The sequence below is a fragment of the Chelmon rostratus genome, chromosome 15, assembly GCF_017976325.1.
Source record: "Chelmon rostratus isolate fCheRos1 chromosome 15, fCheRos1.pri, whole genome shotgun sequence".
NCBI classification, from domain to species: Eukaryota; Metazoa; Chordata; class Actinopteri; order Chaetodontiformes; family Chaetodontidae; genus Chelmon; species Chelmon rostratus.
Window position 1 is genome coordinate 23449955 of NC_055672.1, and position 16109 is coordinate 23466063.

Sequence of the window (16109 nt, forward strand, 5' to 3'; positions counted from 1 at the left end):
CCAAGAGGAACACAGCAAGAGTTCAGATTGTTTCAATAGTGAAGCAGGAACCTGCATCATCAGAGATGACACTCAAACAACCCACCTTTCATATGACATCAGCATATATGTCAGCCTTTTTATGAATTAACCTATTATGCATTGAACGTGGCTGATATGGTGAGATGAAAAACATCCACCACCATGTTGTTTGTTAAATGAACAGTTTGATATTCAAACATGGGAATAGTAATATTCATGGGCAAATGCAAAGCTTGAGGAGACTTTGGTTTGACAGAAAAATGAAGCTGACTGTTTGGTCCAGACTGAAACCTGATCCTCTTGGTGAACCTGCTCTCTCGCTGATCCTGCTGTTTGGTCCCCGGGGCCCACTAAAGCTGCTGTCCTGCTTACACTGCCGCGGCGTGTCGTCTGCAGTCACCTCAGACAGAGCCAATATAGCGGGGTGCTGCTGACGAACCTCAGAGCCTGCAGACCGGAGGAGCTGAGCGCACAATGGGCAGGCTGAGGGAGTGAAAACAGGTCTCTCTGCTGAGCACTACAGCCTATCAGGAGGACACGGATTTGAAATGGCACGAGAAAGAGAATACACATTTCCTGGACCTTTATCAGCATATCAACTTCAAAGCTGACATCCTCTGTTCGTGACCGGCCAAGGATCTATGTTGCACGTCCTTCCTCCTCTTTCTACTTTCAACCATGCAACTACACATAAAAATGGCCAAAGAAGTAATAACCAAACTGTCTGTTGTAAACATCCATCAGACGTCATACTGATGAAAACACTTGGGATCAATCAGAAATCTCACCATTGTGTGGCCACAGAGCTGCAAGGCACAAACAGCCCCCTGAAGGTACTCATAAAATGCATCGTGGTTTTATTTTAATCTGTCCTAAAGGAAAAGGTTCCAGCTTGACTGACCTAAAACCAGCGTTATTATTTTAGTTTGTGCACAGACGAAACAAATGACACTTCATCAGTACCTATAACTGTCTCCCCCTGCTGCCACTCTGCATGCTAAGCTAGGCTAGCCACATCCTGACTCCAGCTGCGTCGTCCACACTCAGACAGCGTGGATGAACACGACTGAGCTGGTCAACTGTTCCCTTCAGGTTTGGGTCCTGCCGGAGCAGAAGTGGAAATGTTGGCCTCATGGTGGTGCTAGAGGAAAGGTCAGCGGTTCACATATTTTAACAAATTAGCAAACACTGAAATAACCCCACAGGACTTAAGGTAAATGACCATAACATTACTTTTATTGTAGATAGACTGGGCTACAATTATAAAAAAAAAAACAACAACAACAAAAAAAAAAGAAAAAAAATTAAAGGTATTTGTGATCCAATAAGGTGCAGACCGCAAACCACTGCAGCACGGTATTACAGTATGAGTGAGGAGTTCAATTTCTATTCCAATGTCCCTTAAACATTTGCTGCAGTTGTGATGGCCCATAATTCCCCATACTGATAACAGTTCACCATTCGATCCGTTTCGCTCCACTGTGAGCCCCCCAACAAAGACAAAAACCAAGTCTCTGTCGGTGCTCTATGCTGGCTTTATGAGACCAATATCCTGCTGCAAAGAGTTCTCTCCCCGTCCCACTTTCACTGTTTATCAAAGGCTTTTCAGTTCTGTTCAGAATGACCACGTTTGCATGGACCTTCAAGGAAAAATCCGCCGAAAACTAATACAGCTGGAAAACACGCTGGCTATCAGGGTTCATTTTCTAGTTTGGTGGCGTAATTATTTTCCAAATTCCTGCGAATACCTCGCCACAGGTAGACGACACAACATCACATCCACATACAGTTCAGATAAAGGCACTCCGAGGACTGTAGAATCACTGTAGATGTAATCAAGACCGAGTGACTGACAGGAGACTTCCATCATCCAATACAGTCAAAGTGATTGAAAATGAAGAACAAACACAAGCGTCACAGGTGCAGCCCGCTGTTTCCAGAGGATGCCAGCCCTGATCCAGGACAGGACTCACAGTCCTGTCTCACCATCTCCCAGAACTCAGACTCAGGCCCTGACTCATTCAGAAAGTTTGTTAGAGGAATAATGTGAAAAATAAACTCACCACAGGCTACTAAACCCTTTAACCAAAAACCAAAAACCAAAGCAGGTGAGTGCAAAGTAACAGGAAACATGATGTGTCTGATTGAGAAAGTCTCAGTCAGTCACAGTTACTTTTCAGACTAAGATTTTTTGCATGATGAAGACATGACAAACGCTGTTTAGGTTAAAACCAGAGGTTCCCAACCTTTTTGGCTTGTGACCGCTTACAAAAACAAAGTCTGATTCAGGCCCCACTGTCACATTTCAGGCATCTATGGGTGGTTAGCAGTTCTATCAGAAAGACATCCTCCTCTGAACATATCCAGTATTAAAAAAAAAACAAAAAACAGATTAGTAAGAAAAGTCAAAAAACAAAACAAACCAACTACAGATTAGCTGACCCAGCCCCTACTTTGGAACCACTGGACTGAACTACTGAATACAGGTGTAAATATAAAGTAGTGAAAACTAGCTCCACCAGTAAAATGCTGCTTACACAGATGCATCAGTAACAATAATTCAACACATATGAATACATCAGCCACGTCTTGCTGCTGAGCAGTTCTTTTACTTCAGCAGGGTTTAAATCCCCCCCACCCTCCGCTGCCTTCAGTGGGTTTGCTCAGTGTCACAGTTCTGGGAGACGGTGATGCTGGACTGCGTTATGCACCATGACAGTCCTGGAGCAGGACTAAGACGCTGCAAGAGAAGGATTCTGCACAGATTTGTGGCAAATCAGGGGAAATGTAAGAGAAATCCCTCAGAGCACAATAAGAGCATAATCAGAATGAGATTTTTGGAAGAACATGACAAAGTTATAAATCTACCTTGAGCAGGCTGTTGTCAAAAAGCGATGACGCTCTGACGGAGCGACGGGGCTTCATGGCTCAGACCATGTGATGTTCAAAGCAGATACAGACTGATGGACAGAAACTGAACTGAACTGAAGCCAAAGCTGCATCTGCTAAGTACTGAAGGCAGGGAATAGTTATATATATATATATATATATATGTTTTTTCTGTTGTCAAAAAGTCCAAATTAACATCCACAGTGATTCAGAGTTACACTACAATTAAACATGATTAAGTCCAAGCTCCATGAACACTTTTTACTGGCAATGAAATTCAAAAATACTTAGTTTATATACTTTTATACATTACTTTTTAGGCTACTTGTTTGGCGTCATGATTATCTTCCATCCTCACTAATTAACTCCACTTTGTGTTAATGAAAAGCTAGTTTATTTTTAACCAATCCTGCCTGCTGGAGGAGGAAGCACGGCCTGTTGCACTTACACACGGAGAATTTTGTATTTGAACACATCATTAAAAAATGAATATTTAATTGGAACAGTTTCACAGGAAGTGTTCAGAGGAATTCACACGCTGGCGTACAAACAGGTGAAGGCCAGTGTGAGCTGCTACGACAGGTGACGACACACCACTGTGATCTGCGATTTATCCAGAAAGTACCAGCTCGAGCGGATTTTTCCCTTGAAGTTCCCGATAAAAGGGCAGGGCGAGGCCTGTCTCACGCTCCAGACTAACACGCCGCAGGCGGAGGAAGAGGCTGGGAGAAGCGCTGGGATGACATGTCCGCATCAAAGTAGTCAGTAGAGAATTAACCCAAGAGCGTCAGTTTATCATTCAAGTCATGACCGGGTGTGGTAGTTTGACTTACAATTCATGTCCGAACATCTGTTTAAGGCAGGACGTCAGCGTACACCCCGTCCAGACATTTTAGGCCCAAATTGCAGAGATTCTTTTTACAGTGTATTTGTCAGATGATGACTTGCAGGCACATTTTGTCTCCCCTCCCGAAGCCCCTTATTCTCTTTTTAAATAGGTTTGTATAATACCAGCAATTGAAACAGCAGCAAAGCCTGAACCACAAGTTAGTCCTCTTAACATTACGGCATCATATATACACTTTTTTTTTTCCTCCATCGTTCACTCCCTTTCACACTCTGACATGAGGTAAAGTATGGCGCCCAAGTGCAATGCTCAATTGTGCTACATGTACAAAAAGAAAAGAAAAAAAACAAAAACGAGAGTACAAGAAAACATAGTCCGCTCTGAATAACACAGGACTAGCTCAACTTCAGCACTCCCACACACACACACACCTCCCTCCTCGATTCAAAAACAAGACAAAAACAAACACGTTTGCTGGATACTGATGCCAGTTGTGGCTGACAGGATTATTTGTGATGCTTATTTTTATCAGTCACAGACAAAAACAGAGTGGGCATGGCACCGTATGAGTGATTTCACATTCTTTTTCTCTTAGATAATTAGTGTGTTGAGCCAGAGGAAAAGTCTAAATGGCTCTGCGTGTGTGTGTGTGTGTGTGTGCGCACTATAGACTGAGGTGTTGGAAGGTGTGTGACTGAGATACTCCAAATCTGAAGTCTGACAATACCTCTCTGACAGGAAGGTGAAATAACAAAGGCCAGATTTGCGGGTTTACACAGGCAGACGAGGGGGCTGCAATGACAATGACAGATTGCACTCTTGTCACGTGACAGGCTGCACAGAGACGTGCATGTTTTATGGTGGAGCTGAGTTCACATTGGTTTTGGACACGAGAACTGAAAAGATTTCACAAATTCACACTTGAGTATTCACGCGGTTCTCTGTGGGACCCCAAACGTGCCGACGAGCGGCCTGAGAGACGTTCGGCTGTTGGGATAAAGGATAAAGATCAGTCCCAGCGAAGAGAGAGCAGATTTCTTTTACACGAACCTTCTCAACATGCTGCCAGAGCCGCAGCTTCACAAATACTTTTGTCTGTTCCAACAGGATGCAGTCACGGTCACAGCGTGCTGGTTCTGCTCATAGTTTTCACTGGTTGGCTGACATTTTGTCCTTATTTCACTCGGGACTGGAGGAGTTCGTGCTGATCTGAGCACCGAGAACCTGACCCCAACTTTCCTGTCTGTGTCGTTTTCAGCTTGAATCTGAACAGCTTCCTCGCCAGTTAAATGTTAGCGTGGCCTGAGAACAGTCTCCTGTCAGCTAATCACAGCGTGGCAAAAGACAGCCCCAGTGACTTTCACTAGAGGCCTTTAAAATATATCTTCACGCTATTAATGAGCATCACTACCTCTGAAATACTGACACTGCTCACTGGCTGTTAAAGGTCTTACAACTGGATTTGAACTCAGATCACCTCTACAAGTAATAACGCAGGTTATTACCTGCATGTAGTTTACACTGTGCTTTATTGGTGCATTATTACAAAACAAATTAGCAACTGATCAATTACCACACACTCATTTTTACAGAGTGAGCCCAGCAGCCTCTGGAGCCACGGGGCAGATAGCTGCATGCTTTGTTTGCTTGTTGATAATCTGAGCAAAGCATCAGAAATATTCCCTGTAACTGGTATTTAGGAGTCCGGGATCTATTCTAGCAGCTCAGATAATGTTGGGTCAGCTCAGTTAAGTGTTATTCTACAGGTCTCAAATCGGCTGGAAGGATTTCATGGGTGACTTGGATTTATTGTTATTTCTATGCTGTATTGTAGGGAAGGCTTTCACTGAAAATACACAATTTACTCATCACTTTATGTATTGCTTTTTTTAAATAAAAACTAAATGGCAAGTCTATTACGATTGTATATACAAACTCAAAGTTGGATTCATTCATTCGACCCCTTTCTGACTGCATTTAAAACCAGTCTCTGCTGACAGTGAGCTCCCACAGAGAAGGCACTGACTTCTGTTTGGTTTTTATTCAGGACAAGGGACACAAATTACTGTGAGGGACTGTCTGTGTTGCAACTGCGTATGTGATGTAGACTGTATAGTTATCACAGTAAAAAGACTACAGTGGGTGTTGTTATCAGTGACTTACTGAATTGGTCTTTTTCAGAACTGAACACTGACTGCACCGTCCTTGAGGTAGCTGGGATTACATGTCTGGGAATTAAATTTCAGATATCTGTACTCATACAGTTCAGAACACACAGGGGTATTTGTCTCTTCCAACCCCTGCTAATGAAAATAGCTTTGAAGAGATAGGTTGAGTGTTTTCCCTCCACCCATGTTCTGAAGTAAATGTCAGAAATCCAAAGTCAAAGAGTGCAATCTGATCATCTCTGCAAGCACTGACGCCTGATCAATCCATCCTCTGTCTTTACCAGAGACTGTAAATAACTATGGACAACACAGCCCCACTTCCTCCCACTGTACAAAATCGAAGCCAAAATATCCTGCACACGCTCTGGAGATGCCATGTGGAGCCACAGTCTGTGCAGTAGCATTCAGGTGACGGAGCTGCGGCACTGAGGTTCCACCCAATCGTGAGCAGGTCTCGGCCGTCAATCATGATGGCATACCCCCTTTTTTACAGCGTCGAGTACCTAATTCAAATCAAACTTACAAGAAAAATCCACACTTGAACATACACCAGTGTGATGAGAACTACATAAATCCAGAAAAGATCTTAGGGAAAATGTATCCGACATGTTCATTGATTACTTAGTTTGGCCCACGTCAAATCCACTAATATGGAGGAGGCAGGTATTATGACCTATACTGCAGCCAGCCACCAGGGGGCGCTTGAGAAGTTTTGACTTAACTGAGCTGTTATGTCGTCCATCTTTATATACAGTCAATGGATTTTACCCAGAATTAAAAAAAAGATTCTCAACTGATGAAATTAACAGCCAATGAATGAGGGGGAAAAAAAAAACAGTTAGGCTTATGTGCAGAGAATACACCCCCTTCCCCTCCCCCTCAAAAAAAATCATCAAGTGTCAACCTCAAGTATGGGAGGGGGAAAAGATGACAACGCAGCTCTCCTCTACAGCTTGATGGCTGACGACAACCAAATCAAACAGATTTCCAAAAATAATAATAAAAAAAAGGTCAAATAAAGAGGTATTATAGTTACAGTGCAAAAAAGATGAGAAATTCAAGCTTAATACAAAAACATAGCACCAAACAAAAAAGAAAAAAAAAAAAAAGAAAAGAAAATGCATGCAATTAACTGAGGTATTCAAGTGAAAAAGGGCTTATTGATGAGAAAAAAAAGACATTTCGCGAGAAGCAAAATTTGTCGGAACAGAAAGAAAGAAAAAAATAGGCTGGTATCCTTATCCCTAGGAATCGACTTCAACCTCATAGTGTCACATCTGTTATAGCTTTGGTAGGTAAGGGATGTGAGGAACACTACTGTGTTGAAATGAATTGGCCTTTTTCACAAAGACTGTATTTGAAAAGATTCTGTGTGTCTCACACGAGTATCCAATTTGTAGAAAAGTCTGCAGCATACTGAATGTGTGATATGTCTTTCTCTTCTTATATCAAAATTGGATTATTCGCTCTATGGAAAGACATTTAGTGCGCAAGAATGACTAATTCAATTCCATCCATTCTTGGTATCAAAACATGTTAAACCAAATCATCAAGATAATGCCATAAACATTTAATCTCGCGTTCACACACTCTAGATATATCCATAGATTTAGAACATTTATAGAAGCCATCCAGTTGTCATGGTTTATACATAAGCTACAAGAACATGCAACCTCAAGTGCGGTTAAAAACTAGTTTAAATTACAGTAACTGGGAATGTTGAAATTCCTATCCGTTTTGCAGGATATGAGGGTGAGCCTTAGCATCTAAGGCCAAGAATATCATTCATGTATTTTATCATTTTTATATATATTTATATTTTTTGCTACGTATATGATTTTGGTGTCAATGTGACCACACAATTCTCAAAGTAACAGACCCTAATGGAATAAGTGCAAAAATGATTAAGAATACCATTTCAAGACAGATTTCAGACAGAAGTGCCACCAGGTTTTTGCTCCAGTGGTATCTGTTAGCCATGTCTGCCATTAGCGTTTTAAAAACCGCTTTAAAACTGACTGGCACTAGTGCACAGGCTGAGGAGTTTAGCGTTTGTTTTTTTTTTTTTTCTTCCTACTACATACTTTGATTTACACCTTTGATTGAACTATGTACAGTCTAATACTACACAATAAGCATAAGCCTCATCTCACTGATATGGAGGTTAACCAAAAAAAAAAAAAAAATCAAAAACAGTGAGGAATAGACATCGCGACCTGACCTTTTTTTTTTTAAACACTTTGCTAAACGTTAATAAAGCACTCATGTGATTACACAAAGCAGAGAGGGAAAGTAAAGATTGTGTTTGCGCAAAAAAAAAAAGAAGAAAAAAAAAAAAAGGTACAAAATCTGATGTGAAATCTGTTATGAGATCAGTCTGCTTCTTCTGTTGCGTCTCCACACAGTGTTCCCTGGCTGCCTTGGTTGTGCCATCGCAGGCTGAAGATATAGGGCTAGCATTGCGCTGTGTTGGGAAGCCGCCGCCGCCACCGCCGCCGCTGCTTTGTCTCCATTAGCGTCAATAGCTTTAGGGGCTAATGCTGAGCTCAGTTGTTTTGGACCTGAGGTTGATTGGCTTTGAGGCTGCGCAGAGCTCGTCGCGCTGCCGCCGACTTGGCGATACGGTAGCTGCGGCCGACTCCTTTAAACTTGCCCTTACCGACGACCTCCACCGTCACCCGGACCTTCCCATCATATGTTCTCTCTGCAGGGCTGCACACAGAGGAAAGGTAACGGTTTCAGATTGCAGATACTGAACATTCTTCAACAACGGCCTTTATTTACCTCAACTACAGAGAGAGCCAAGTCTTTATTTCTAACAGGCTATTGGTGACAGACATTTGTTAGTACTTTCCCCTGTTCCCCATATGATGAAACACAACAACTCCTCAATATTTACCTGCTGTCTTCATACATTTAGTATAATTTACATTTCCACATCACTAATTCGAGTGGTACAACAGAATTATTTACATACCAAATAATTTTCCATTGAGAAAAATAACATTTTGTTTGCAGTTGCTTCCCTTTTGAAGTTCTTGAATCCCCTTTATGTTCACGTAAATAACTTCTCACAGATATTTTCATATAAAAAAACCTTCCAGCAGCTTGAGGGCAGGAACAAAGACAGCAGATGCACACCCAATTCTGTTCTGCACAGGTGGAGATGCTCACACGTTTATCGGTGTGTAAGGTCTACGTAGTCACCACAAGCATGCTCCCGGACAGGGGCAGGTGTCAGCATTCACACAGACCCTCTCATGGGTGACATGCATTTACAGTAATTGGATTTTGTCTAATGTGACTGACTGACGTACGACCATTAATTGCCCTCCTTTCCTTCGTGCTGCTGATAAAACTCTTTTTATGACCATGTAACAATGCTGACAATGCACAGTAGTCGAGCACATCCAAACACAATAAAAGGCAGGAGCTGGACCTGCTGGAGAAGACAGCAATGAAAGGCTGACAAAAGGCCTGCACACTGACTGAGGCCCCCTTAAGTGCAATTTAATGACGCCAATGTACGCTCTTCTTCAGACTTAGACGTACATACTGAGATGCAATATTTAAATACAAATGCTCTGACCATTCACCAGTGTCACATGATGACATCAGTGAAATACAACTCACAAGTTATATTATAAAAAAAACAACACATACATGCACATCATACACAGGACTATAGATAAGATCCTCACAGCACAAAAAAATAACATCTGGTCCACAGCCATCACACCTATGGCTAAACTGAATAGTGGCGCCCTATATTCATTCACACCTCAATATTCACAGTGGACTACCTCAAGAGCCTCAAGCTTAAGGTTTTGCCATGGCCCTCACAGTCCCTGGATCTAAACAAGAACTGAAAGACTCTCAACAGGGTACAGAAAGCCTTTACAAGCTGAGATACCTTCCGAAGGGGGTGCTGGTGACTAAGAACTGACCTGACGTCTGGCCCTTTTCCTTTTTTGTTATTTTGAAACTATAAAACCCAGACATAAAGAAGTAATCTAGCTTAAAATAATATCTTTAACTTCATGCTGTTTGGGAGCCGGGTCTTCTTCCACTTGCTTAGCTATTCACGTTGACCAAGGGTAGCTTTGCATACCACTGCATTCAGAGTATGATCCCCCTTAAACATATAGGAAAAGGAATCTACAGTACCCAGGCCCCGGATATTCCCAAAGGAGGGGAGGGTTGTACATTTTGGAGTAAACCAAGTACACAAATCATAATGAATGGAGGTAATTTCACGTTTAGAGAAAGAACACAATAACAAGCCCAGACAACCACAGAACAGCTTCAAAATCAACCAACCAACATCGCCATAATGATCCGATCAGTCCAGAATTACAGTACCTGTCAGTACAGTTCAGTACTCAACAGTGGGAAGAGACATTGAAGAGGTTTTAAAGAAACACTTGTTCATTTTAATATAGACCCTTTACTTGTTTCAATAACCCTCCTCATGCTGTGTGTAAAGGAGCATCTAATCTTTGCACCACGCCGGTGAGAGCAGACCCTAGATCTGGCCATATTGAAGGTGTGATAGCAGTGGACCAGATATTATTCTTCTGTGCCGTGAGGATCTTATCAATATTCATGTCCATGATATGTAAATGTGTGTTTTTTAACATGTACTTGGAATGTAACCTAACTCGTTGTCATTTGTGACTGTCCTATGATAGGAGCGGGTGGAACACCTGCGTACCTGCATGTTTTCCATTCTGTCTAATTCAAATGTAGATGCTATTCATTTAGCTTTGGTTGTTCTTCCATATAATGTCATGACATAAGCATACAGCAAATACAGTTTTGTGGAGGTGCTGATCTCCTACCTGAACTTGGCAGTTTCTGGTTCCATCTCGAGCAGCTCCCTCACAGGAGAGCGTGGCACATTGGCAGAGAATTTCTCTGCAGGCGGTGGGGAGATGGAGGGTTATGCGAGTAACAGGTCAACACAGCTGGCAAAAATGCTGAATGTTTGCGATCACTCATGTTCCCTGCATTCACTGCTCAACAATCATGGCTGGGGAAAAAATATATAAATAAATGTGCTTTCCCTCTTTCTCACCTATAAGTGGCCTCATCATTGGATAATACACTTGCCACACCGTCTCCAATGACATCCTGCTGTCCATGTAAATTGCTCCGGCTAGCGACTCAAAGATATCTCCCATGGCCTTTGGGACCTCGATGTCCTCTTCCTTCTCCTCGTCTTCTTCAGAGCGTCGCAGCTGGTAGCAAAAACACAAAAAGTTGTTAGCTGATACCTTCATAACACACACCTAGGGCTGGGTGATATGGGCAAATTAAAAGAAAAAAAAAGAGCTTTACAAAAGATTTTTTGAATGAAGACAATTATTTTCAGTAAAATAAGCAGGTTGTGGATAAATACAGTAGCCAAAATCATCAAACCAAGCTGTCAATAATGAGATTACGGTAAATTATGTACAGAGTCCAGAGGTGAAGCCCAGGGTGCTCTGGGCACATTGCAATGAAGCGGTTTTATCTACAATCAGCTGCATGAAATGCTGATCCTTCTCTACTACAGTGCTTTTCTTTCCTTTATCGCTGCATATGCAGCATGAAAATTAGTGTGTAGTCAGTGTTGTCAATACGAAAATGATTTGGGTGCATTGGTGAGTTGGGTCTTATCTCCTGGCTGAGACAGCAGCACCTCCTCTCTACAAGCAGTAAAACAGCAGCAACAGAGGAAGGACTGATAGTGATGGATGTCTGCGTTCTTCATTTAAACTCATCTTAACTTTGGCCCTGTATTTGAAATAGTACTGATTTTCCTGATATTTCTGATTTGTTTTAGTGTATATCGTGACTTTGCTGTTGTAAACCTTACAAGTGCTGCTCTAGGAACAATATTTTATTTGATTTGAAATATAAATCAATTCTAATCCTGTTATAAATGAATTCTTTTTACAAATGCTGACTAAAAAAAAGCAAAGAAGAAGAAGAGGTTAGACTACTGCTAAAGAACCAGGCCAATAAGAGTATGTATAAGATAAAGATAAAATCCTAACCATATCCACCCAGACAGCGGGTTAGTTGCTTCACCCTCACTTTGGGTAAATTCCAGTGTTTGTTCCTTGTTTAACCAATGTTATTTAGTGATTATTTTTTATGGCTCACTCAAAAAATGTGAAGGACTACTTCAGGACACCACGCCTACTTCATCTGTGACCTTGTTTAACTTTTTTTGTCATGTGGAAAAACTCCAACCTCTGTGGACGTTTTTTTAAAATGTTGGAACGATTCGAGTTGTTTTTAGTCGAATAACGTCACATTTTCTACAGCACCTGAGCTCTCCAGAAAACAAGGGAAAACCCTGGTTTTGGGTCACATGACACAATCGCAAAACCCCTATTGGCTGCTGTTGGCGCTAAAACAAGAGTAACCAATGTAACCACGATTCTATGTATTCTAAATAAGCACCAGATTTCCATCTAGGTATTAACACGGCTGAAAGGCATATGATGTAAACAGTCTGGTTTTGAATGATTTTTTTTTTTTTAATATATGAAGGGGGTGAGCTCCAAGTAAAAACAAGCGAAGCTGTTCTGCAAACCGTTTTTAAAAGTATCAAATATGAGCCTGTAGACAATCTCAACTGCAAACATCCACTGCTGATTGTTAATGTACTGACATGACAAGTAACAGTTAAAGCATGCTACATTAACAGCTTCATCATGTTATTGTTACTCTCATTTGATGAATAGCGAGCAGCGGAGTGGTACCACATTACTGCGGCACATTTCTTCATTTCTTTCAGCTGTTTCTTCAGTGTGCTTGTGTATGTGCCTGCTGTCCCAAGGCATAGAAGTACCTCTCAAGCAGAATGAGAGGAGATCTGGTGCCAAGATAGCCATTTCCAGGCAAATTAAATCCAACTGCATTTTCTCTTCGATGCTGAAATCCGTGGAATATGAAACAGATTGATAGAAGCTGACAGCCTTGTTATTCAGGCAGATCTTTTTGAATGCTGACTATTATTTTAGGGGAAAAAAAAACTACAACAGCAAAGATTAGGTTTCTTCCTACAGGACTCTGTTGTTACAGTACTGATGCGAGTTGTGTTTTTGGTAGAGACGGGACTCACCTCGGAGTCCATGCCTTGCATCTCGTTCTTCTCCAACTGAAACTGCACAAAGTCGTCGATGACGTGGAAAAGCTCGGGCGAGATGGCCTTGAAGTACTTGTGGTAGTCGTACTTGACGGCCAGAGAGGCAAAGATGGTGTTGTTGACGAGTGCTGAGCGCAGGTCGGTCAGCACACCGGGAGAGTGCTGCCGTGGGTCTTCATAAAGGTGCTTTGTTATGAGGTAGTCTAGAATTGCATCACCAAGGAACTCCAGCCGCTGGTAACAATCTGAAGAGAAAGGGAAATAAACAACAGCTTGAGATGTGGGCAGATGAAATGAAACAAAGCAGAGCGCATTCACGCACTAACTGACAACGGCTCAAATGACCCTAACAGCTGAGATACATGTGACACAGACAAGACGCATCACGCAAGCAGGGTGGACTGTTTAACTGCTAGACAGACTATGTAGCGTGTGGTTGCGTGCCACTGAGTTTTTCTAAGTGATAATGCAGTTAGTTATGCAGGGTTTTGAAGCGTAGGTTATATCAACTGCTACTAATGAATTAACTGGATAGTTTTAACTCCAGGATCATGGATACACATTGACTGATTTAGTTTAATGTCAAATGCAAAAACAACCAGTATAAAGCAGTTGCTACGAAACATCTGCTCTCACGGCAGCATCAGCTGTAAAGACACTTCCAAAAACAGCAGTTTTAAGGCCAAAGGATATATTAAACTTCACTGCCAACCCTTCACAAATGTAGATATGACTTTCTTTCTTTCTCTTTTCATAGTGTACATAGAGAAATGTGTGCGTTTCAGAATTAGCACTTTTACTGCTAATCTAACATACATTATTTGTGAATTTATTCTAACTTTATTGGCATAACATTTTGTAGTTTGAGATATATTGTGTTATTTTGTCGATGTGAAAACTACTTCCTATGGGGTAACCTGTTTTAATTCAGTGTAAATCTCCACTTAGTATGTAGTGTATGGTATGACCAGAATGCAGGATGCAACAAGCTGCAGGTGGCCGGGAACATGAGCCCGATTGTTGCTAATGCCGTTCTGCTGAATGTGTAAACAGTCAAATCCACGTCTGTGGAGACACCAGTGCACCAGAGCTGAGCAGCAGTCAAGGTGGTCAAGAAGCTGTGATGATGCTGTGAGCTGAAGTCTGACCTGTGATGGTGTTGTAATGGTAGGACGCGTGAGTGAAGGCTTGCAGGAGGTAAGCCTTGTTTTGAAAGGTGTAGTTGATCTTTCGTTCAAAGTTCTCGAAGCCAGAGATGAGGTGGTTGAGAGTCCGCTCTGCGTCTGGATGGTCCAGCATGCAGCGGGGTGGGATCTTCAGCCAGCCGTAGCACAGGTCGATAGCTGTGGTCTGACGGCTCTGCACCACTGTTGCTGTCAGGATGCCTCTCTCCAATGGCAACACCTGTTATCAACAAAAACAACTTTTAACACCTCTCTAAACTCCCGCTGATAGTTTTGAGATTGGTTGTTTTGGAGGAGCGCCTTGCATGCTTTGGTTCCTCCAAACGTTTATCTGTAACACCCAAAATCATTGGACAAATGTACTTTTCACTCAACTGTCATTAGTCATGTGATGTTATATTTATTATATATCTAAGTCTGATCTTTTTACATCACAGTCCCAACTGGAGTGTAGTAATGCCACTAAACTCCAAACCACAGAGATTCATTTAAAAGCAACACAAGTATGGAACATAGAGATTTTTAAAAAGATGGTTTATCTGTAGCAGCCAGCATAACCCTACATGTAAAGCCAATAAGTGTGGTGCAAGACAGGGTGTGCATGTGCTGTGAAAACATCTGTCTGTGCAATGAATGAATCCCTGCAGGAGCAACCGTGCGCAGACACGGGTTTGCATATTGTGTGTGTGGAACGATGCTTAAACACTCATCTGGACAGAGACCACTTAAGCTTTAAAATAAATGCATCAGTGTGGACATAATCAAAGCTGCTTGTTTGTATGACGTGAGGGTTTGTGTACTTCATTTTATGTGAGAGCTGAATCGATGGCACGTCACTTTTTTACTTGGTAGTTGTATATCCAACGCCAATTCCCACAATTCCTAGAGAACAGCTGCCATATTGAAGAGAGAGGAACATACTATGACTAATACCATTTTCAACAGCGTTTTAAGATTTGAATGCTCTGAATCCAGATAAGATGATCTTTATATATAGTGTTGCACTCTGTGCCAAGGTATCGCTGCTGAATGATGAGATATTGAGACAGAACGGAGTGGAGGTCCTCGCTCACCTTGAGGCCCAGTGAGCAGAGGAACATCTGGGCGGCTCTCTCTCCACAGCTGGTCAGGTAGCAGCCCAGCAGAGCCTCTACACAGTCAGCAATGCTCTTGTCGGCGATGCACTGCTCCGTGTGCAGGTCGTAGGAGATGGACTGCTTGCCGAGTTCGGCGCCGCAGTTCTCCTCCGACGGATTCCAAAAACCCACCACAAAGTCATCCTCCTCTCCCGCCTTGCTGGGATCCAGATAGCACATGGCGTCCCATGAGCTATAGTCAAACTCCTCTGCAGAGGGCCCGCTGGGCACCGGCTCTGAGGGGTAGTGGGCTGTGGTGGGATGGAGGGGCTTCTTGGGGGCCTTCCACTCGTATGGAGACTCCATGGCAGGGGAGGAGCCAGAGGCCGTGGTGAGAGAGGGAGGGAAGCCGCTCAGAGAGATCTTCTTCCCAAACGCACCAGATCCTAACAACATGTTGTCGATGAATTTGATGTGCTCATTGTAATACTCCAGATCGTCCTCCATGTTGACTTCATCCTTCGGCTCATCCTTCAGCATCAGCTCACCGTCCTCGTCCACCTCCTCACCCTCCTCATCGTCCTCATCGTAGTCATTTCCAGACTGCCCGTTGGCCAGAAGCTCCTCTTTGGCCTGGATGATAGACAGAGCAGGAGGAAAGCAGAGTTCAAGTAAAAAGGAAGTAGAATGAAGTATAAGAGTCATTTTTAGGAGCTCGCCATTAAAATGAACCTTCGTGGTGTAAGAGTTCCAATATGAGCTGCTAACATGTTGTAAAAATGA

The 16109-nt window shown here is 42.5% G+C and overlaps 1 protein-coding gene across 1 annotated transcript in view; it reads right to left on the reverse strand.

The window, feature by feature from the left end:
• Window positions 1-8274: 8274 nt before the first annotated feature.
• The window catches only part of dicer1 (dicer 1, ribonuclease type III), a 33331-nt gene continuing 25496 nt past the window's right edge, over window positions 8275-16109 (reverse strand). The window contains exons 25-30 of the mRNA XM_041953461.1: window positions 15324-15959; window positions 14215-14470; window positions 13043-13311; window positions 11003-11165; window positions 10767-10842; window positions 8275-8637 (exon numbers count right to left, since the gene is read on the reverse strand). Of these exons, the coding sequence (XP_041809395.1) occupies window positions 8472-8637; window positions 10767-10842; window positions 11003-11165; window positions 13043-13311; window positions 14215-14470; window positions 15324-15959 (1566 nt within the window). The 3' untranslated portion in view covers window positions 8275-8471. The remainder of the gene's footprint in view (window positions 8638-10766; window positions 10843-11002; window positions 11166-13042; window positions 13312-14214; window positions 14471-15323; window positions 15960-16109) is intronic.